At 37.7% G+C, this 24,323-nt stretch overlaps 1 protein-coding gene across 3 annotated transcripts in view; it reads right to left on the bottom strand.

Moving 5' to 3' along the window:
• The window catches only part of COG6 (component of oligomeric golgi complex 6), a 56,039-nt gene extending 34,126 nt beyond the window's left edge, over positions 1-21,913 (bottom strand). For 2 of the 3 annotated variants that reach the window (XM_061345049.1, XM_061345028.1), the window contains exons 1-8: positions 21,774-21,913; positions 20,754-20,897; positions 20,317-20,388; positions 16,614-16,672; positions 5,188-5,299; positions 3,185-3,267; positions 2,876-2,946; positions 1,537-1,630 (exon numbers count right to left, since the gene is read on the bottom strand). In XM_061345049.1, the coding sequence (XP_061201033.1) occupies positions 1,537-1,630; positions 2,876-2,946; positions 3,185-3,267; positions 5,188-5,299; positions 16,614-16,672; positions 20,317-20,388; positions 20,754-20,897; positions 21,774-21,899 (761 nt within the window). In that variant the 5' untranslated portion in view covers positions 21,900-21,913. Of the gene's footprint in view, positions 1-1,536; positions 1,631-2,875; positions 2,947-3,184; positions 3,268-5,187; positions 5,300-16,613; positions 16,673-20,316; positions 20,389-20,753; positions 20,898-21,513; positions 21,704-21,773 lie in introns of those variants that run through there. The other variant, XM_061345038.1, reaches the window with a different exon arrangement.
• Between the last annotated feature and the right edge of the window lie 2,410 nt (positions 21,914-24,323).

Genomic DNA, 24,323 nt, shown 5'->3' on the forward strand with positions numbered 1-24,323 from the left:
TATGTACTGAAGGTATACAAAAATCTTTGGAATGCAATAAATTAAATCTTGAGATTTAAAATGTAAAGCATCACTACTGCAATTTTCACAATACTTCTGTAGCAAAGTAGTTAAGCACGATAATCTATGATGAGAGACATATTTCTACATCTTCTACAGTAATGTTTAATTTTGCACTTTAGGCAGGAAAGAAGTTCTACCTACCAAGTTCTACCTTTGGTTAACACTAGTACTGCTGGTGGTGAGAGAGGCATCAGAAGAAAAATAAAGTCTCTTTTGCAGATTCATTTTAACCTGGACAGTTGTGGATTTATACAGAATATGTTTGGGGTCTTTTTTCCCGTAAATGTTAAGAAATCAAAACAATGGCTTTATGAAGTTTGAAAGTAACATAATTTAACAAAATAAATATTTACAGAAAAATGAAACTGTTTCCATAAATGCTCCTATAAAATGTTGTGAACACAGTTGTGACTGATCTCTTGCAGATGTGAATGAGGGCCTGGAGGGCACAGAGCAAGAAAGGACTCTGTGGTTTGCACAATGTACTGCAATCACCACATATAGTAGCTGGGGAGGTCAAGTGACACCACCTCCCGCACATCAACCAGCAGAACTGACTGAGCATGTCAAGATGTGCATTCTCTCTCATACTGACAGTATTTTTAAAGTCCACTTGCACTATGCATTTTCCCCATGAAGAGCTCCATGGAGGTTTACACTGTCACACCTTTGCACGTTTCACACTCTTAAAGACAAGGTTAGCCTTCGACAAAGCGCCTAAGGATTCTGCTGTCCTGGATGCCTGTGGCTGAAAGTAATTTGCAATAGATGCAAAATGTGATGAATGCAGTTTTCAAAGCAAAACTCTAAAAAGCGAAGAAGTGGAAGTACCTCTTCGGCTACATTCACCCCAAATAAAAGTAGTTCTTACAGTGCCACCTCGTGGTTAAGTTGTCTCTACTAAGTCCCCTCAGAAAATTGTGAAGTTTTTACATACACATATATATATATATATACACACACATATATATGTATGTACCCCTATACTTTATCTGCCCATATGTAATAGATTTTTTTAATAGGTTACTGTGCAACTCATAATGGAAAACATTCTTACTACCATAAGAATTTCAGTAAAAGCTAATTTAGCCTTTATCGATTTTAATCTTTGGGTTTGTAAATGAGACAATCACATGCTTTGGACTGCTTTTTTTTTATTTTTTTCTTCAGAAAAACCCTACAATGACAGTAACAGAAATTCAAAATTCACTTAAATAAAAACAGTCTGACATTTTACTTTAATTAGAAACCACTAAGTTGGAAAAAGCCCAATGACATTTACTGTACCATAATTATGTCAGACTCCTGAAATTTAAAGTTGAACCATCATTTTTTTACATTTTTATTTTTAAAAAATATCTGCCACAGGACTATATTGTCACCATCCTTGGCACTGCAATTCATGCCCATCTTTGAATTTTATGGGCTGGAAATACTCCTTTCTGTTAGAGATAATAGTGAACATTTACTTACTTATACAGGACAGGTCTATCTTTTAAAGCTTCCATGGCTTGAGTGAGGACTGGAGAAATGTCACATGATTCTTGTGTCAAAGTCCTGCATTCATCTATAAAATACCAACACAGATAAAAGCGCATTCTTTACACTGTAAGGCCTTTTATAACAAGTTGTCAAACACAAAAATAAGTTAAAAACTCAGACTTTTTTGATTTTGAATTGAAGCCTTCAGAATATGCTACCTGGCCTACTTTGTGTTAACGTAACTAAATTAGCAATAAAGCAGAAAGCAGTACTTCACTGCAAAATGGATGTCCATCATAAATTTCAACAAGAATAAATATTAAAAGAAGCTTAAGATCTATTTGCACCTCCATGTGCAAATGTTAAACCATTCAGCCATCAGAATTCTGTCAGGCTCCTTTATAACTGTTTATTACATTCCAGATAAACTATTAAGAAAAAAGGGAGCGATTATTTAAGCAAGCTGTGGGTTTGTTTTGTTGGGGGCTTTTTATTGGTGTCTGTTTGCAGTTTTTTTGTTGTTGGGATTTTTTGTTTGTTTCTTTTTTGTTTGGTTTTGGTATTTTTTACTTTAATCAAATTAACTATATAATCCTGTACATTCACTGCAACAGTGTAGAAATCGCACAAACTAAATCAAACATCAGCATAAAATTTACTGACTTTTCAGGTCAAGTAAGGTGAAACCACAACCATTATCTGAGGTTTCAGCATGCACTGAACAACAGCTAAGGAATACAGTATCACACTGCAGCGTAGTTTTTTTTCCCAACAAATCTTCTTGTCAAGGTACAGGTACAGAGAACTAATAAAAAAGCATCTACATTTTACACTATCAAGATGTAATATCGAACACTGATGCTTGGATCCATGCAAAAAAAATAGTCACCTACTATCATGCAAAAGAGCATCCTTATAAAATATGGTTGCATTGTTTTTTTTTCTTTTTAAAAGATAATAACCTACTCCTCCTACTAAACTAGATCTTACTACCAGATTGTTAAAAATGAAAACGTCCCTGAAACCTGCAAGAAAATGAAATGCCATACACTTAACAATTTGCTTAGACTACCAAATTGTAGCTGTTGTTCTCTATGGAAAACCATCTAAAAATACAAATAATAGACTTTTAGTAACAGAGATGAGATTAGCCCCAAAAAGGAGAGATCTCCAATAAACTATTTTATTCACAACAAATCTTTCACTAAGAAGGAAACCCAAAGCCTTGTTAACGAATCTTGGAAAGAGTTTTTGCTGAGTTCAATCCACATGAAGGAATTAAAGGAATCACCATAATAATTTTCATAAACATAAAAACATTTAGTCCTACTTTGAGTCCATCTGTAAAGTCGCTCGTAAGATGTCTCTTGCAGTAACGCCATCTGTTCCATAATTTCCAAGCTACAAGACAGAAAGATTTTATTTGCAAGTACTATTTTAGATAGTACTAGCAAAGATATGCACAAATCAAATAGAATACACCATTATTAAAATAATGAAAATTTTAAAAGATATTACTATTCTTCAGTGTTTTGTGCAATACTCTCTATAGTCATAGGAAGTAAAGAATAAGACCTTGCTGTAACTTCTGCTTCTAACTAGTAAATGGTTATCTTACACTCATTTATGTGGCACTCACCCCGCCCTTTGCTGATTTGTCCTGAGGAGAATCTTGACATCATCATGAATTTGCTTTACTCTTCCCAAAGCCTTGAAAAAATCCTAAATCAATAATAAATAAATAAATAGAAATAAAAGCAGCGTTCAAAAGCATTAGCTTATCAGCCAGATCTCTAGCACTCTATGCTCCCCATTTCAATTCCGCACTTGCATTCCTTACAGGTCTGTGTATCAAGTGCTGCTTTTAAAACACAAGCCCCCCTCTGCCACTCCTCATTTTTCATTCCACCTTAAAAGTCTTTGGAATTTTTTCTTTCCCGTTGCACCATGCTTTTCTTCTACAAAACCCCAAAAAGTAACAATAGCAGCAAAGATGTGTTTTTAACCTGTCTTTTACATAGCATGTGTGTATTATTAGTCAACACTTCAGGGAGATTCTGAGGACATTACTATGCATTCTATCATCTTCTCCCCATTAATGTTAGCAACTGTCATGTTTCAGTTTGCTCTTTAAAGTACAAAGACTACAGGTTGATGTTTTCTGTTTTAATATGATGGGGTAACAATTTCTAAGAAAAATAAAACATTTGCAGTAGAGTAAACCAAGTTTTTTCAGGACAATCTTCCCTCCCTGAATAACTCAGCAGCAGCAGTGAAGAAAAAAGAAATAACCTAAAAGACACAGACATACCACCAAATGGAAAAATCACTGACATTTTCAAACACGTCTTACAATGAAGACATCTTTCAAACACCATGGAGGGGACTAGTTAATGCAGATATAACTGTTACATCTTCTGTGATTTGAACACAGTTTGCCTCAGGAAAGTAGACTTTTATTCCGGCACAAGTCACATGAAAATATATACATTTTAAGTGAAGTAGGACACTGATTGAACCTACTGCCTTGCATCAAGTGTGTTGAAGATTATGCTTATTAAAACCCAAATCCTTCTTCCTTCAGGGAAAAACAAAAACCAAAACAAACCAAACTTCAAAAAAATTGCCAAAAGAAGCCCGACTAAAAATGTTTTAAGCACACTGGTCGATTCTATCATAGGGAAAATGCACACACATGATTTTAGTGAAGTCTGCCATTTCAGTAGCACAACTATGACTGTACCTCTGTTACATCTGCACATTTTTTAGACAGATCAAAGTATCAAAGGACTAATCCTCATTCTGCTGCAAACTGAGCACTGAATAAATGTCACAGCACTGCTGTCACTGTTCCCTGCAACATGTGTTTTCAGGAACCTGAATGTTCTTTCACAGTAGTAGCTGGCACAAAAGCATACAGCAATTACTCAAGTGCACAATCATTTAACACATTCCATTTATGCGTTCATTAGCACTGTTTATGGTTATCTGTTCCATGTCTTTATTAATGCTTTAACTGGAACTGCAGACAGGATGCCTGTGGAAACAAGATCGTATGTCTCAGCAGGTAGCCTACATTTAAGTGAAGGTTTCTTATGTAACTACAACAATAAAAATCTGTTAGGTGTACTCAATTCTCTCATTATTCAGTTTCTGCTTTTAGTGCAGAACAATATGCCTTTCTATTAAAACCATAAACACTCAAAAACTTGCTTTGGAAGGTGTCTAAAAATGAACCAGCACATAACATCTTCATCAACCATATGCAAAATGCACACATGCACAAGGGTGAAGCGCTGCAAATTTCTCATTTGCTTTATTTGAGTATGATGAAGTTTTAAAACATTTCCACTAAAAATTCAGAGTTCATAAATGTCTTTTTGAAATGTAGAACTATACGATAACTCATTTGCCTCTTTAACTCATCATATAAACTAGAATTTAATGTTGATTTTCTTTCTTGTTCCTTGAATCTTTCATGACACATTTCCAACTCATCAGAAATTCACCATTCTGTTAAAAAGTAAGAGCTCCTCCATAAGAGATTAAACTACAAACTGATAATAAGATCTCATGTACAATTCAGCTAGGATGATTCTACATTTTAGTTCAGGGCAAAGCTTTTAATAATCATTGAGATACCTCAGTAATTGGCTCATCTTTCGTGCCTCGAAGGAGGTTCATTTCATCTGGTGTCAGTTGGAATTTTGCTATAAAAGCATCTGCAACTTGTGCTTTCATTTCTAGTCTCTGACTGTAATAAAACAAAGTGAAGAGGACATTACTTTTTTATGCTCATTTCAGATTTACTTTATATATTCATACTTTTGGAATTAGCATTAGAAATCAGTGTTATTAAATTATAACAGTATGTTCTTGCCACCAAACACTTAAGTTACATCTTCAGGTACGATTTTCTATTAAGCTTACCTAGATAACTGAGTAAAGGCAATATAATGGTAAGTTTGCACATATGAAAAATAGTAAGTTCTTTTAAAAATATTCCTTTATCATTTGTATCACATACTATCTAATTCAGATACTTTGTGCTAGTACAGTTGTAATGGTTGCCGTTATTTTCTTTCAAATTCATCAAGGAAAGAATAAGGTTTCAAGTCACAATTTCTGAGACACACAAAGGGCTGTAGCACCCAAAATGAGAAAACGATCATCTTTCTTTTTAGTAACATACAGTCAGGATACAAATTTACCAATCTGACAAGCAATCAAAATGTAATGGCTAATTCTCTTGCTGATTACCCTCCGCGATATGAACACAGCAGGGATGTAATATGCCAACGCCATCTTGTGGACAGTATCGTTTTGCACGTTTCGTCATACACGTTACAACCACTGGACCGGTTTTATTCCACGGGAAGGGACCGGAATTCTTGTAGCAACAGAAAATTAGCTCAAACTGTGGTTTGAGCACACAGCATTCCAGGAAATAGAGCCTACATTTTCAAGACATTGAGAAGACACTATTTGTGTCTTTTTTGTAGGTGAATATTTGTAGATGAATAAGGCTCAGTTACATCTAGATGATTTCAGCTTCCAATGTAGTTACTGCCAGATAAACACACTTATTATAGGGTGGTAAGACAGGCAAGGACACTTCTAATACTGACTGCAATAATTAAATTTCCTTGCAAGATCAAAGCTTGAAAAGTAAGCTTGCTTTTATTTACTCCTTCTCTACTATTTAACTAGTGTCTGGACTTCATTCAGCTGAAGAAGCACGGAAATTCAGCTTCCTTTCCGTAGACATGGATGACCTTCCCATCCTGCAGTACCACAAACTCTTTCAGAAATCAGATCAAACATTTTGCAAGTGCCAGTGCTCTAGCATACTAAACAGCAAAGCATCAATGAAAAACTATAGCACTTTCCAAGCAATCTTGTGGTAGCTCACCTCAAGTGAGGAAGAACAGGGAAGAAGTCTAAAAGAGCTCAAGAGTGCATGCACAGCTCATAAATAAGAAAATTAGGATACAGGAAGAAATGAAAGGTATCTGGAAGAGAGGCAAGAGATAGAGATGCATCATGATGGTTTAGCAAGGACATGGAGTCAGTTTTCTAAGCACAAGGAATGAGGGGGCATGGAAAAGTGACAGACTTAAGAGAGAACAGAAAGCACCAAAAGACTCTGGGTGCAGAGAAGGGAGACATGTCAAGTGATGGGTCTAAAGGGACTGAAGTTGCCCCATCTTCTCTCTGAATAACTTTACCTAAATCTCTCATATTGGCGTGAGGATATGCAAGCCTATTTTCAAACCTAAACAGAGCTGGCACTGTTCTCCAGCCTCACTGATGTGCTTTTCCGTCACAGAAATTGTGGTAGACCTCAATACAGTGCAAGGAGCATGGAAAAAATATCATTTTGAGGACATTCAATAAATTTTCAGCAGGAAGAATAGGCAACAGAATCTGAAGAGAGGAAGCCATGACGTAACTTCAGCTGGAGACAGAGAAAAACACCAACAGCAGCTGTCTACAAAAGATACTTAAGAGAATTGACAGGAGGATTTAATAGACAAAACAGTATTTAAATATTAGGTTTGTGAGAGAGTTTCTGATGATAACTCATCATCCTCATAAAACAGATGTAAGATGGCTCAGATCTGCTCTGCAGTGATATATTTCATCATTACACTGATGCCATGGCAGCCTAAACCACGCTGCTCAGGCTGCCTTGGCAATCCCTACTCATCGCTCCGCTATAATGCCCTTTTCAAGGTGCATTTCCCTTGGAATCTGATCAAGGAACAAATCTGGAAGAAAAAAAAAATTATTTTATTTTGTTTATTTTTGGGGGGTGGAGGTTATATGTATTCTCTAATTCGGTTTACCAAAGGCCTGGACTAAGGCACTGCAGGGTACTAAGTTCTGCCCACTCCTTGTTGCAAGGAGTGTGCCAGAACAGTGAGCTGCCAAACCAAGGGGGCAACAGCTGCTCCAAGTCTCTCTTCTTGTGATAGAAATCTCAATTCAATATAAAACCATAAAGCTGGAAATACAGTGGATTATCCCTCCCTTTAGGGAAAAGAAGGAAGGTAGGAAAGAGTCTAGAGAAACAAATGCAAGATTTCTTTGGTTTCAACTGAAACAAGATCTCCCACAAACACAGATGGGATGTTGAGAAACTTTTCTGTTCTTTCAATATGTGTATTCCCAGAGTGCATAAAATTCTCTTACAGAAAATTTCCATTTATCATTACATCCTGTTCGTTGGATTATCTGAATGTACACTTTCATCAAAACGGAGAGCAGGGAGAACCCCCTATTTAAGAAGTGCAGTATACTGGGCAACACAGTTATTTCAGTTTGCTTTGCATATTTTGATGGAATAACTTCAAGAACAAGGACTGTACAAACAGCATGTTCATTTGTCTATGCTGGAATACTGAGTTCCCTTCACTCCTGAGGTTATAAAAATGAACAATGGCAGAAAATCTTGCTACTCAATCTCTCTCTGCTTGCAAGTCCTCACTCTGCACAGTCCATCCTCTTGCTTTCTTGCTGCTACAGAGAACAAGGTTCAATAAAACATCTTGCTTTAAAGTCATTCTAATCCCTGGCTGTGTCTTTGGCTAATATCTGCTGTAACTGCTCACCCTCTACACACTCCCAATAATTAACTTCTATAAAACCGAGGAAATATATTAAGCTCCAGCATTCTAGCAAGCTGAAAGTTTCACAGTGTAAACACAAGATAACACCCTCAAGGTGGCAGCAATGTTTTACCTATCTTATTCAAGACAAGTGATTCGGAGGCGGTGAGAAGCATCTATCCTAAACCTAAAAGCATTTGATAAAGCCATTTCTTTCCGGCTCTTTACAAAGCACATGGGAGTTCAAAAAGCTACTCAGTTTCAAAACCCAGGTTAGCCACCTCTGCTTGTTCTGGCTATGAAAGTTGCCTTGGTTATAAATCCGCATGAGAGATTCTATATCCTAGATGATGGATCAGTAACAGAACATGTTAAGTGCTGCATAACCTGGACTTTTACCTGGCAGGATACAGTATTAATGAAAGCAAAACATTCACACAGGTATTTAATTTTACATATAAATATATATTTCCTCAGACATAAGGTAACAGATATTTAACTAGGATTTCATCAGCCTTACTCAAGTTTGCTATAGGTATTTTACTGCACCAAGTGCTATGAAAAACACAATGCAGGTAACAACAAATGCAAGAGTAAGGCCATCTTATATACAACCTACAGCAGTTGGCACCTGTGCAGACACCTCGACATTACAAGACCCACTGGCTTTTCTGTAAACATAATCATTTCTAAGTTGCGTCTAAGCAAAGAGCAGTAGAGCAGAGGAAAGGACACACTGCTCTTATCCCAAAGGTATCCGTTCTTTTATTTTCCCTTTTACCAAAGTTATCCCTGCATGAAGTAACAAAACTTAACAGATCATAGGAACACTGCACTGATGCAAAGGGGGAAGTGCCAAGCTCCGGTAGACTTTGGAGCTTGGGTGGGGGGCGGGAACGCAACAAAGAGCAATTTCCCCAGTTTTAATCGTTGCCAGGGAGACAGAATTCTTTTTCAAGAGAACTCAAAAGGCTGGGAAAACTATGCACTTCATGCACTTTTCCCTTGAATTAAATACAAATGTGCACTGTTTGTTAGGATTATCACCTAGACAGCTCAAAAAATTAGAGGAGAAACAGGCTTTTCAAAAGTTTAGTTTTATCTTGCTACCAAATACAGCATGAAAATCTGTGAGCTTCCTTTAGCTAGGACAAGTCACATCAGCATGTTCTGAAGTTACTTTTAGTTTCTGATACTTAGGATTCCACATATTTTTAAAGCCTCAGAAAAATGGAGTATTTCTAACCCATAAAGAAATAACAAACATCTTTAACCATGCTTTTCAGCAGCAGCTGGCAAAATGTTTTTTCTGTGATGTTTTTTTCTGGAAGGCAAATATACAGGACTATACAATAAAATGCACTGGTGTTAGGAAACCATTCTTAAGAGTAAGCACCAGGTGCAAACATGCATTTGTAAATGCTGACAACAAATGTTTTTATTCTACATTTTGCAGTCAAACAACTTTTATTAAAGAGAGAAGTGAAATCCTGTGAGAAGGTATTCAGTGACCAATTCCACCCCAGAATATAATTATGAAATCTTCTCGTTAATTAAAAAAAAGGAGGGCACAGAAAATCATAGTGAACTGACATTCCCAGGATACAGGAAAATAGCAGAAATATTAGTGGAGGCTTTAGTGAGATCTCATCTGGAAAACAGACCACAATCCCCATCATCTGTTCAGGAACCACGGACTCCCATTAGACCAGAGCTAGCAGGATGATCATACAAATGGAGAACCTAATTTATGAGAAGAGATGGAGGAAGCTCTTAAGATAAAGGACAACATGACAAACAGACAACTTACAACCAAGAATTAGGTTGGAAATTAGGGAAAGGCTTTTACTGGAAAGTCAAGCTTTTGAGGTAAATGTTCCAAGAAAAGCAACACTTATAAAATGAAAAAATAATTCACTAGTTATAGTCTAGAAAAGTGAGTTTATGAAAGTCATCATGCAAATGATAGTGAGCAGCAGTAGTGTAAGACTGAACTTAGAAGGTTTCTCCCATCTGTAATTTCCATTTAAAGACACTAGCCTTCAGTGCTGCAGCCCTACTATATATTCTGCTCTAAAAATACGTAAAAATCGAAAAGGCTAAACAGAAAATTCAGCAAGAGAGGATACTAACTGCACTGACATGACCAAATCTTGTCAAACAGATTACTAAACACTATAATTGAAAAAGCTTATATACTGTGAAAAAATTCATATAATGCAGTAATTTTCTACTTACTGATCTGGCTTCCTACAAGCACCATTGATATGCATCTAGAGAGTAGTCTGGATAAGCAATTTTCACACGCAAAACTTCACAGCAATCGTAATATATATACTTACTAGGTAAATCAGCATTTAGCAATGCTTACAATACAAGATGTGGTTTCTAACTTGCGAACAGAGATCAGTGAACAGATTCTTTTCCATCCTGAGGAGGTGACCTAGTTGATACTGTCCTACTAAACAGACTGATAACTTCAGAATACCTTTTATACAATCTGATATGAAGACACTTGAAAGGGGCCAGCTTAGTCTATCTTCAAATTTACTATTAAATCCAAAAATACTGACACAGGCATGAAAATAACACACTGCTCTCTACATCCACCTGGAGTAAGATTAGAACAAAGGAGCTTAACCAGCAGCAAAAGGAGAACTAAATCAGATAGCAGGAAAACAGTAAAGAACAAAAATCAATTCCAAAGGAAGATCATGGGCAAACATCAGTCAGGCATGGTATCATGTAACTGATTCTGCACTTCAAATTAGTATTTCTCAACCCGTAACACCATGCCTTATTTCTATCGACCGAGGAGTACTCCATGACTTAACAGACTACATGGTTGCCAGCCAGAAAAGGTTTTGCACTTTCTCTGCTAGAGAGAAATAGCTAGAACGTGACAAATCAAGGTGTGGATTGTTTTGGGTTTTTTTAGATCCATTCTAGCTGTTTTGATCCCTGTGTTATGCCCAGTTACCTATGCTTTACTTTGGTACAAATGAGGACAAAAAAATCTGCCTCAGATTTTCAAGCCTTCACCCTCCCCCACATTGAATTATAATTCAGTTTAGGCAATCACTGCTTTTTCTCATGAAGCATATTCATAGGAATAAACATAATTACAAGTTTCAAAAGGTCAAGGCATGAAATACACCTCATCAGTGCAAACCACTTTTCTTAGCATAAGCTATTGAAGGCAAACCTCTCTAACCTACCATAAATACTGGTGAACCTCCTGGATCATTTCTATTTTGACTATGACAAAAAGGTGGTTCTTAAAAAAGGAAAAAAGCACCACCAACAGACAAGCATGAGAGATCTGTAGTACAGCACTACCGAAGCAGCAGACGTTCAGTAAGAAACATTTTTTCCAAAGACTTTTGACCTTGTATTGAGCACAGAGGTGACAGTGAAATCATTCACTGACCTCCAAGAACTGCATTTGTTGAATTTCAATTAAGAGCAAGTCTGGATGCAATTCAACTAAAATACATTGAAGTACACGCTGGTGCATCCAAATTATGTTTGGAAATCATATTTAAAGGTATTTTTTAAAAGTGAAACAATGCTACTGCTACAGAAAACGTTTCCCTAATCAATGTAACTAACGACTCTGATACCAAAATACATCTAAAAACACGATTAATAGAATCCAGTAAAACAAGATAATGTGTAAAGGTCCTGAGGTGTATATTCTCAATGAAAGCTCTGCAACTTTCGCCTGACCCTAAAAGTATCTGTCCAAGGCATTTCCATTCCTATTCTTTCATAGTTTTCAGAGCATGGATGGTCTTACTTCCAGAAAACTACTTCTAACTCTCACCAATTTTCTGTTTCTGCAGGCTTATTTTCTGTCATCTCCCTGAGCATGCATATACACTCACATAATTGCTCTTTTTTAGTTTTGTAAAGAATTAATATTGCAGCTATCACCTACTGGTTTCCTTCTTCAATTGTTAGATCCACAACTGTCATTTGTGGCTAACCTTAAAAGCAATCTTGCATGACACCTTACCATTAAGTGGCTGGCAGAACTACCCTGAAGCGGGCTTCTGACATTCTGCATACACCATTTTGGAACTGGACTCTTATTTCCCTGGTTTGGGAATTACTGAACTCCAGGGCACTTGTTCCCAGTGCAAGGTGAAGCAGCTGAGTATTGCAAGCAGTTTTTCAGCTTCATACAAATTAAAAGAAAAAATAAAAAAACTAAACTTGGGTGGAAGAGAACTGACAAGTCACAGGAAGCTCTTATTAAAATCTCACTTCAAAGAGCAAGATCCTTTTCCTGTCAGGCTATAAGCAATGACAGTAAACAAACCCACATTTCTTAAAATGCAGTACATGTTGTTTGAAAACAAACTACTCTCCTCGTTACTATTTATAAAAAGCCTAATAAAACCTGAAAGCCTAAATTAACTACCTCAGTTTTTCTTTATTATCAAAGTTGGTTATGAAATACATTAAAAATCCCAAACAGTTTATTCAAGACTCTATATTACCGAACAGCGACAAATTAACCTTATGTTACAGAGAGATGGGTTGAATGGTTTGGAGCACTTTATTTCACACCACATTTCACATCTATTAAGCTGTGGTAAGTCTCAATTTTAAGGAGAGAAGGGTTGGGGGGGAGAACCTACTTCCCATGTTAGGCAGATTTCATAATTTAAATAACATGAAGGAAAACTGTTTGCTTCTAATGTACAATAACTTTAACCAGTCTTTACAGAGAAAATAAAAACAGAACTAGCAACCTAACTGCCCAAAGAAATGCACCAACTCTGACATAAATATAAAACACAATTTTATTAATGTGTCCTGGTTTCGGGTGGGAGAGTTATTTTTCTTTTCTTATGGAAGAATTATTTTTCCATTATTTTTTACAATAGATTACTTTTTTAGTTTATTATCTAAAACATACTCTACTTAGCATTCATGCCAAATCACGTCTAAAGCTCACAAAGTTACAAGAAAAACAATGCTGCAAAGCAACAGCCTGAGAATGCAGAAGTTTCCACTTAAATCTGAGATTAACATCTTATTTTCTACCTCAAATATTAAAAAAAAACAATCAAACAAACAAAATACAACCTATGAAAGGATAAAAACATGAACAAGTATTCTAACTTAAGACGTGAATCCTTGTACAGATTCCCACAGCCACTCTGCGTTTTTGGGAAACTATTCTTCACTGCTATCATGCAGTTCTTCATTAAAAAGACCCCAAAACACTACATAGGTTCAAATGCCACATAGGGGAAAAATTTCTGAAGATATAGTTACAACCGCAATGTTGCAATCTAAGAAAACAGTTCACTTACTATTTCAATCTATCCTTTGTACAGCTAGAGGAATAAAGTTACAACCCCAATCAAAAAGACTTTGGCTACTGACTTTTCTTTGGCTGGGTTTTAAGTGAACATTCTGTTCTTTTAATTGCAGTTTGCTTTAAACTTGATACTAATTCTAACTCCTTTTGACAAAATTTACTGTCCACAAGAACTGACCAGGCATGAAGAGGGTTTACCTAAGCCAAAGGTTCCACCTGCCATTTACTGAAAACAGCCTTAAGAATATTACAGAAAGACAGCCAGACACCTTTGATCAAAGCCAAAGCTAACATGTATTTTTAGAAAATGAAGGGATGTAAATAAGAAACTGAAATACAAATTCAAGTATTTGCCTAAGGTAACTGTTATACTGAGTGAAGACAGCAGCCCATTTTTCCTAAGATTTCAAATACAAAACCTAAGTATTTTTAAAAATCTAAATGCTTAATTACTGCAAATGCATTAAATGTATTTGCAACTGTAATGTCTTCCTTCAGTTTTAGAACATTTGATTGAACCCTAACATTTTTTTCCAACAAAAACACTGCCAGCTAAAGTAAACAGGTAAATGCTAAGCATAACAGAATACCCTTTTTTTGACCAATAACTAGTACAGCAAATCATTTACTGCAAATCAGAGTAATTTCCTTAGTTATTTCTTAAAAATGGCTAAAAACCATAAAAACAGATGAGGACTTAATGCAGTGAAGGGCAAAGTAAAAAAAAACTTTCCTGAAGGACACTATAAACAACTGGTTCAGTAAATGGCATAATGTATTCTCTCTATTTCAAAATGTTCAGTAATTGATCGCTGTGGAAAAGAACATAACTGTTGTGAAAAGGAAGAACATAATTAATTTGATTTTTCAGGGTAATGTTTAAAACCATACCATTACTTAGCACTGATTTAAGAATTCACTAACACTGTGGTATATGAAATGGATTTTTTAAATTGAAAAATATTTTGTTATATTAAAAAATTACACAGAAAAATCTACTATATTGGTGCTATTAAAATAAAAATTCCCATTATCCTAAATTTCAAGAAGCTTCTACCTGACTCATGTTTTTTTGTGAAAAGCCTATCAAAAAATCAATAGCTGGTAGGACCAGATAGAGTAGAATAGGAATTTGGCACTGAGGAAATCTGAAGACAACTTTTGTGTTCATGGTAACAAAACTGACATTTTTTTACAGGAAGAGCTCCAAAAAATTTATTACACTCAGGAACTACTGCTTTGTACAAGACTAACTGCTCTTGCTTCAGGGTCATTGTTTCTATTGCCTTCTTTTTGAATGGGTCCAACTTTCATCTCTTCATTTCAATCGCCATTTTAGGACAGCCCTTGTGTCCTAAAGACAGAGAAGCCATGCCCTCCCAATATCACCTTTTACTACTTTATTGGCTAAGAAATGTCACTGGTTAAGTTGAAGGAGTCATCAGTTTAAGACCTGTATTTTATCTGACTGTAGGCAAAACTTCAGCTTCTCAAGAAACCCCTAACATTCAGCTGCAGATGCCTCTTCATGTGCCTGATGTAAACCAGAGTAATGTATCAGAACAAAGTAATTTAATGAATAAAAGGTGACTAAAATGTCCCAAACAGAATAAAACAGCCTAGCTTTGTGATCTTAAGTTCAGCCAAGAAAACTAAAAAAAAACAACTTTATTAATGAATGACACTATGAGTCTTCCATAACCATTATATGGTAAGATGACAAGTATTGTTTGGCTTCTGCTAGTACTTCATGATATGATTTAAAAACTGTGTGCTCTCTAAGGCTATAGAGACCCTCAGAAGGACAGGCTACTTCCTAAACCTTTTTTTGTCCACACACTAGGGGGATTTCTGCCTCTTAAAAGGAAGTAAACTATTGTAAGGACTATATTATAGAAGTACTGGTGTACAGTCTGCATAATCTCCTTTAACAGTATTTAAGGCCAACCAGACATACACCATTTGGGATTGGTCTTGCTATCTTCCATTCTGCTTCAAAACAAGCAATCAAAGCAGCTTTTTCTTGAGACTGCAAAAAATATGACCACCTCTCTGTCCTACTACTTCACATTTTTATATTTAAATTTACAAGTTTTCTACTCCTTGACTTCTGCTCACTTACTAAACTGTGACTTTGCCAAATTCTTCATTTTGTATCAACCAGCACTGTATTTTATACAGCTATTCTACATTCAACTTCTAAAATATGTACAGATTACACAATAACTTCACAGACTCTCATGGGACATAATCCACTTCCTGCTGAAGTCCACAACATGAACCTACTGATTTTGCACCCAGAGCTCTCCAAAGCCATAATTTCTACTAGAAATTTATCACTGGAAATAATTATTTCTAGTCTCCAGTGAGCTGTATGTAATTTTCAGAAGAAAGCTCATAAAGCAAGGAGATTCATTCTTCTACACTGACAAAGCCTAAAGCTGTAAAACCAAATACCCAAGCCATAAAACCAGTAAAGACTACTTGAACCTGTCACAGGCTATTATCCCCTTCCTATGAATAAAAATACTTAAAAGAGCAAAATACAAATCTTTTCTTCCACAAGAGGCTGAAAGAGCCAAGGGGGAAAGTAGTCTGTGTTAGGCTCATTGAACAGTGCTTACGTATTTTACAGTTAGCTTTAAATACGGCAGAGTAGGTTATAATCCAACTTTCTGTTCCCACATATGGTCCCTGAACAAGAGAGTGATTTCCACTGGATATGATGCATTAAGAAGAAGCCTGTGAAACTGATGAGACACTGAGGAGCTCCATATCTGTTACAAAACAATATAACTTATATTACCAAGTGTAATTAGGTAAACCACATCCGTTTTCAGGATGCTTTACCACTATAATTGATTCTCTTCTCTAAAAGACCAGTTTTTATTGGTACAAGCACTAACACATCCTTACCTTTTTGTACTTCCTGTAATAAACTAAGAATTCAGTATTTTTATTCCAATTGAGCTACAAGTTCAGAGAGTGTTAAAAACAAATTACCAAAAAAACCCCAACCTTCAAAGTTATTAATAAAAAATAGGAGTAGCAGAATAAGATCTATAAGATAATTCCATCAGTATTATCATATCTTAAAGAAATAGATAAGCTAGTATACATACTTTTCTGCCTGGAGCTTTGTGGTTTTTACTATCAAGTCCTGGGTTTGCTCCTTTGCTGCCTAGAATACAATTAGAATCATTAAGCATGTGAAAACCACAAACATATCAGATGTATTACACAACCCTTAAAATAGGTAATACTTTTGAAGCTTTCTTGACCATAAGCAGTTTAAAAAGTGTACTCTTTGAAACAAAAGGCCTTCTTGAATGTTCATTAACTCTATCTATTTTCAGGCATGAAAATATACATAATAACCTTGTCCATATATATTTTCATCTCTTCATAGATTTATATTCACGCACCATTGATTAACACAAAAATATTATTATAAACATTGGAAATTGTTCTGATTATCTTGTTTGTCTGTTGACTATAAATTGTTTGCTGTTACAAACTGAAAAATGAAACAAGTTCCTTCAGATGCTAAACCACCCAGTACCACTGTTCATTCAGACATTCTTAACATGAATACAGCTCTGCTGGTCTAAGCAATTTTAGCTCCACTGTCCAAACAGCTCAGAGGGCTGTTGTTACAGGGCTGTAAGGACCAAGAAGGATTATTAGGAAAAATTTATTCACCAAAAGGGCTGTCAAATACTGGAATAGGCTGCCTGGGCAAGTGGTGAAGTCACCATCACTGGTGTACATGTAGATGTGGTGCTTAGGGACATGGTTTAGTGGTGGACTTGGGAGTGCTAGGTTAACATTTGGACTCGATGATCTTAAAGGTCTTTTCCAATCTAAACTGTTCTATCAGGTTTTCCAATCTAAAACATTCTATGTGATGAACATTTAGTTCATCACAGTACTAAATGTTCAATGATGACAATGTAAGGGAACCCATGCAGAAACAATTTCATTACAGGCAGAAGGCATGACTAAAGCGATTGCTGCAACTGAAGTTAAAGAGTTCTGAAACTTATCACTCTGCAAGAACATAAAAGACATCAGGAGTTGTCTTCCCACTGGATACCACCAGTGATCATTTAGACAGAAAAATAAGAAGATTCAAGCAAACAAAAAATACTGAAATCAAAATGCATTCAGCATTGAATAATATTGCAAGTGAAGAGGTGGAAACAGCTATAAGGATATTCTGCATGAATAATTTCACTAAATTATGGTGCTTGCCAAAATGGAGATGCCAGTCTTGAAACCCATAAGATGTCTAATGCAAGAATATACACACACTGATTCACTTCAGCCATTCTATCTGTCACACTTCACTTGTTAGAGTGGAAAAGCAGTCAAGGTACAGGAATGCTTTGAAAGGTGAAAGTAGAACTGCAACCCCTCAAGTACAACTTTGGTCATCAGAGAGGGCCTGAGCTGTTCCATGGATATAGACAGTGGGCACCACTAAGGTGGATTTGCTAAATTTTCTAAAGGAAACTATTATGGACTTGCATGCAAATTTGATAAAAACTCAACAGAATTTACTGAACATTTAGTAGTTCCAAAATACCTTTAAGCATTTAATATCTTATATAAATTGTAATATTGATGTTTTTAGTGTATTTGTATCTTTTTTTAATAATATTTTCAATGCTTCAGCCTAACAAAACAAAAAAAGACAACAAAAGAGTAGACCTGAACAATTCAGTATGGAAGCCCTACTAATTCCAGACTGGTTTCTTCCCACCTTCCTTCAGAGGTGTAGATTTTAATAAACCAGAAAGACGGAAGAAATTTGCTTCCTTTCCAGTGCTTTCTGGACAGAAGTACTGTTTGCCAAGAACAATGCTAACTGTAGGACAGCAGTAATGAAGGAAAAGCAGGATTTTTTAGATCTAGCTAAGTATCAGGAAGCCGGTTTTTATTTCCATGCATTTAAATGCAGGCCAGATACTGCTGTTATTGTTTCTACGTGATGCAAGAGCTTACATCTAATCAAAAGAAGGTAACTGGTAGAAAAGAGTCAGATAAGCCAAACAAAAAACAAAAACCAAAAATAAAAAAAAAAATAAAATCAGAAGATTGGTATTTGAAGTTTCTTGCAGATCCAAAATAGAAATATTTTTCTCTTCCTTCCCACCTCAGTATACTAATTAAAACTTGCATTATCATTCAACCTTTCTTTATTCTATTGCAGCACTTGCTTCCTTCTCTCCCTTTCACCACATTTATTAAGTCATTGTCCTGAAATCAGATCTGACTGGTTATTTGGATTGCATGATATTATAATCTTATAAAACAAAAAAAGATAAAAAGCTTTTTGGCTTATCAATACATAATTCCTTTCATATCTTGTATTTTTTCTGCTCTCTTAATATAACGCTGTCTTCGTACACCTTTCTGCCTTACATGTTATAGATTCTTGTCTTTGCATCCTCTATTTGCTGTAGTTAATTCATTTTTGTCTTCTCATTCAGCCTGAGCACATGCCTGCAAGTCTTTCTATTACAGATAAAATACCAGAGTATTTGACAACCTAGTGCTAGTCCATGGGCTTATTAACCTACATTCATGCAGACAGAGAAAACATGAGTTGAACTCATATAAGTTACAAGTTCTGCAGGGCTGCAGAGGAAATCTCCTGCAGAGCACATAACGAAACTACCTACTGACTTTAACAGAAAAAGAAATCACTGCAGGGTGACTCTACTCTGGAAAAATATAATCACAGATGATAGTTATAATTTATGATCTAAAGACAGACAAGAGTAAAAATCTGCATGGACAGTTGACTCATTTCCTCATTTAAGAGTTCAACCAAATAGTTCCTGAACCGCACTAGGGAACACAACCACATGAACAGTGTTCAAAGAGATCTGAGACCTCTGAGGTGCCTTATCTATTGCCACCACAACTGAAAATTGAGTACTGCAGAGGGCTACACTATACACTCACAGTTTCTGGAATAAGTTCATCAAATTACAACCATTCTTATGGGAATTACAGACAATGGCTGTGAAACCTATTCATCTAAGTAGGAGGACACCTAATGTACCCACACACACATACGGAGGGGGGAAAAAAAAACTGTTGTCACAGGATTTTTCACTGAAGGATTCTCATTCACATGCTATAGCTTGTGGGCTATATTCAGAACAGATTTGCTTTAGCAAAACATCCACACTTCAGAGTACATAAACCTTGTACACTGAACCCAAGCCAAATTTAGTAACACATTCTAAAACACAACTTCCCCCCACCCCCACCCCATGCCCCCCAGAATGCTGTGGATTCGGGATTAATATGGAACAGAATTTGTTTTGTTGCGTATCAACATTCTGAAATACTTATGAAACAAAACCAAGAGAACAAAGACTGGCACACTAGACTTGTCTCCCTCTTTGGATTAGAAGATACTTTCTTATGAATATATTTGAGGCATTTATATGAACACATAACACAAGAGAGGTTGTCAGTATGAAAGGCACACAAATTTTAAATGTAAATACACAAATAAATAAATGGTCTCACACACATCCAATCTAATAAAATATTTTCTCTCCACTCCTCAAATGGATTTCACACCACTATTCTCAAAATCAGTATATTGTTGCATACTGAAGTGCAATTTGGAAGAAATTAACACATTTTCTAAACAAGTAAAAAGAAACCAATTAATGTCCCAAAATAATATAACACGCATACTATGGAAACATCTTGGTGTCACTGTTAGTACTCCAACTTCTAAAAGAAAATAGTTGCATGGCAAAACGCAACACATACAAAGAACATTTATTCATACATTACCTTCAAACGACTGGACATATCTTCACAGCAGCTGCTCATAGCTTGTACATCTTCATTTATACTCTCAAGCTCCTAAATAAGTTCAAATAACAGTTAACTGTGATTTAAATCAGAAATGCCATGCCAAGACCGAGCTTCATCCCTCCAAAACAGGATGCCCAAGCTACAAGGAACAGATTTGCTCTAGACTCCCTGTTAATGGAGAGAATGTACCTCTAAAGATCAACATTCACCTGGGATTTTAATCTGTTTGAAACATCACCTCTCTCTGTGCAAGACTGTTCATCAAATGAAATAAACTGTGAAATGGTTTTACTGTAAAAGCACATTTGTCCTGGAAAGTCAAAATTTCTCTTAATATTTTTTTCTTTGTTTAAACTTTAAATTACATAGCAGTACTCTTGCAAGACAGCTAGTCACACTGTAAAAAATGCTACCTCTTTAACTTGCTTGAATATGTGAACAAATTCTTCATTTATGGCTAAACTTCGTCGTTCAATGTCTCCACGCAAGTTTCTCCGGGTGCGTAAACTGTTTTCAACAAAAAAGGTCGAGAGAGCCTTGAGTGCTTCCAGCATTTCCTAGAAAATAAACCCAAAACCACTTTAACTTTCCATACAGTTACAAAGAAGTTGGTTACATTGTGTGCAACCATCCCAAACCCATGGTCTCATAAAAAACAACCAAGCAACACTATTACTGGGTTTAGACAAAAAACTACCTAAACACAATCCAGATCAATTCATAAACAAGTAAAATAACTGCTGAGTCTTTCTTATTATATAATCAACCAGGTTGGAAAAGACCTTTAAGACCATCAGGTCCAACTATTACCCCAGGACTGCCAAGACCACCACTGAACTACGCCATTGAGGGCCTCATCTACATGGTCATGAACACTTCCACGGATGTTGAGTCCACCACTTTCATGGGCAGCCTGTTCCAATACCTGATTACCTCTCTCTGAAGAGACTTTTCGTAATATCCACTCTCTGAAGAGATTTTTTGTAATATCCGATTTTTTTTTGTAATATCCAAAGAATATATTTGCATGCTATAACACAGAACTTTTTACTACTATTTTATAATAACCTTCATCAGTAAGATTACATTCGGTTAAAGCACGAGCTAAGCACAGTTACAAAACACTGAAACCAAATAAGCCTGAGACCCGCGCCTGAGCTAAGCAATACAAACCTCCCTTCGATCCGAGGGGATTGGGCAGGTGCCTGGCATGTCAGCGGAGCAGCAGCAATGAACCTGCCTGTTAACGAGCGCTGCAAACGTCAGGCTGCGCCTCCGCAGCGGAACTGAGGGTACGACCGGGCTCGCTTCCCAGCCCCGGAGCCTATCGGGGCTCGCTGCCCCTGACGGCTCATCCGGCCGATTCCCCGTAGGATGCTCCCCGCCGGGCAGGCCCCGGCCCCCGCCTCGCCCCTCAGCCGTGCCCGCCCCACCTTGTCGTTCTCCAGGCGGGTCTCCAGGATCTTGTTGAGCTTGCGGGACAGGGGGTTGCTGCCAGGGGCAGCCGGCAGCCCCGGAGTGGGGACGGCAGGCAGCTGCGGCGCAGCAGTGTCGGCCATGGCTACCCTCGGCGCCGCGGTGGTGGACCGGCTCCGTCGGAAACGCGCTCCCAAGGCTTTGGTTCCGGCCTGGCCTAGGGCGCCGGCCCGCGGCCGTTGAATGTGAGGAGGTTGGATCGCTGGTACAGGTGGCACTCGGAAGACTACATGAAACATTTTGGAATAGTGATAAGAAAGAGGGCTCGCTTCCTGAGGTCGGATAGCTGTGGTTTGTGTTCAGTTCTGAGCCCCTTAAAACGAGAGATACTGAGTTGCTGGAGTGGGTCTTGAGAAGGGCAGTGAAGGTGGTGAAGAGTCTGGAGAACAAGTCTGATAAGGAATGGCTGAGGGGCTGGGGTTGTTTAGTCTGGAGGAGAGAAGTCTCAGGGGAAACCTTACCGGTCTCTACAGCTACCTGATAGGAGGTTGTAATGAGGTGAGGGCTGGTCTCTTCTCCCCAGTAACAAATCATAGGACAAGAGGAAACATCCTCAAGCTGCACCAGGGAAGGTTTAGATTGGAAAATTTGAAAAATTTCTTACAGAGAGGGTGGTCAGGCATTGGAACAGGCTGCCCAGGGAAGTGGTGCAATCACCGTCCCTGGAAGTGTTCAAAAACTGTGTAGATGAGGCCCCCAGTGACATGGTTTAGTGGTGAACTTGGCACACATAGGGTGTTGGTTGGACTTGATGATCTTAGAGGTCTTTCCAACCTGGCTGATTTTGTGATTCTGTGATTTAATGCATGAAAATAAATGCTTTTGTTACAATCATAACTAAAAAGGGAAAACAAATGACTCTAAAAGTATTCAAGGCCAGGTTGAACGGGTTTGAGCAACCTGGTCTAGTGGAAAGTGTCCCTGCTTGTGGCAGGGGGGCTGGAACTAGATGATTTTTAAGGTCCCCCCAACCCAAATCGTTTGGATTCTTTACTGCAGAAGCTAATAGCAATGACAGGAAAAACGTGTCAAAATGAGGAGGGTATCTTGTTCTGGCTGTGCATTTACTGCCACAGAGGTTCTACCTCTGAGGTATGCTTGTGGCTTAAGAGTAGCAAAGCTGCCTTTCACCATGATGCGGAGATGTGGCTCCATGAACCGGGGTTGTGGTGGGGTCCACATCCCCTGCCATGGCAGCATCAGCCTCCACACCCCAGGACAGCCTGGACAGAGGCCTGCAGCCTTGCCACTCTGATGGTTTGGCTAAAACATCCCCTGGAGCCCGGCTGCATGTCCCACTTTTGTGCTGCAGCCATGACATGTCCCATCTCAAGCACTGAGGTGCAATGAAGAGATATCTGTGAGCGTTTCCAAAGGACAAAAACCTGGTATGCAGATGAAGGTCAGATGCCATGGAATTATAGAATCATAGATTGGTCAGAGTTGGAAAGCACCTTAAGATCATCTAGTCCCAACCCCCCCTGCCATGGGCAGGGACACCTCACACTAAACGATGTTGCCAAAGGTTCTGTCCAACCTGGCCTTGAACACTGCAAGGGATGAAGCATTTACCATTTCTTCGTGCAACCCATTCCAGTGCCTCACCACCCTCACAGTAAAGAACTTCTTCCTTATATCTAACCTGAACATCCCCTGTTTTAAGTTTGAATCCATTACCCCTTGTCCTATCACTACAGTCCCTAAAGAAGAATCACTCCCCAGCATCCTTATAGGCCCCCTTCAGATACTGGAATGCTGCTATGAGGTCTCCACACAGCCTTCTCTTCTCCAGGCTGAACAGCCCCAACTTTCCCAGCCTGCCTTCTTATGGGAGGTGCTCCCGTCCCCTGATCATCCTCATGGCTCTCTTCTGGACTTGCTTGCCCCCTGGGGGGCACCACTCGTTACTGTTTTCCAACTGGACATTTGAGCCATTGACCACAACTCTTTGCGTGTGGCCATCCAGCCAGTTCTATATCCACTGAGTAGCCCATTCCATCCATCAAATTATATCTCTCCAGTTCAGAGACAAGGATGTCATGCGGGACAGTGCTGAATGCTTTGCACAAGTCCAGGTAGTTCATGTCAACTGCTTTGCCCCTATCCATCAGTTCTGTGGCCCCATCATAGAAGGCCTACTGCACACAGCTCTTATATAAAAAGACAAGTGTCCTACTGTGATATTAGCTCTGAAAACAACAGCACCTTGCATATGCAGATAAAAGTATGTTTCCATTTGTCTGATGGTGTGTGATCAAAAAGCGAAGTCTCAAGCAGTAGCTTACCTCTTGAGGAGTTTGGAGACTTCACATTGCCCTTCTGTAGGCTTTTCCTGAAAAGAACTGCAAGCAGATCAAGTAGCCTTTGCCCAAGATGGAGCACTGATCTTCTGAATGTTTTCATTCACTTTGTTTCTTTTCTTTTAGTTTGATTCATTTAGCTTATGAAAAAATTACGATCAGAGCCGCCTTCCTAAAATTTTAGCATGATGGGGACAGTGATAGGAT

This window comes from Neopsephotus bourkii, unplaced genomic scaffold, assembly GCF_033783945.1.
Source record: "Neopsephotus bourkii isolate Nb327-2 ecotype Australia unplaced genomic scaffold, CSIRO-AGI_Nbou_v1 NB_36, whole genome shotgun sequence".
NCBI classification, from domain to species: Eukaryota; Metazoa; Chordata; class Aves; order Psittaciformes; family Psittacidae; genus Neopsephotus; species Neopsephotus bourkii.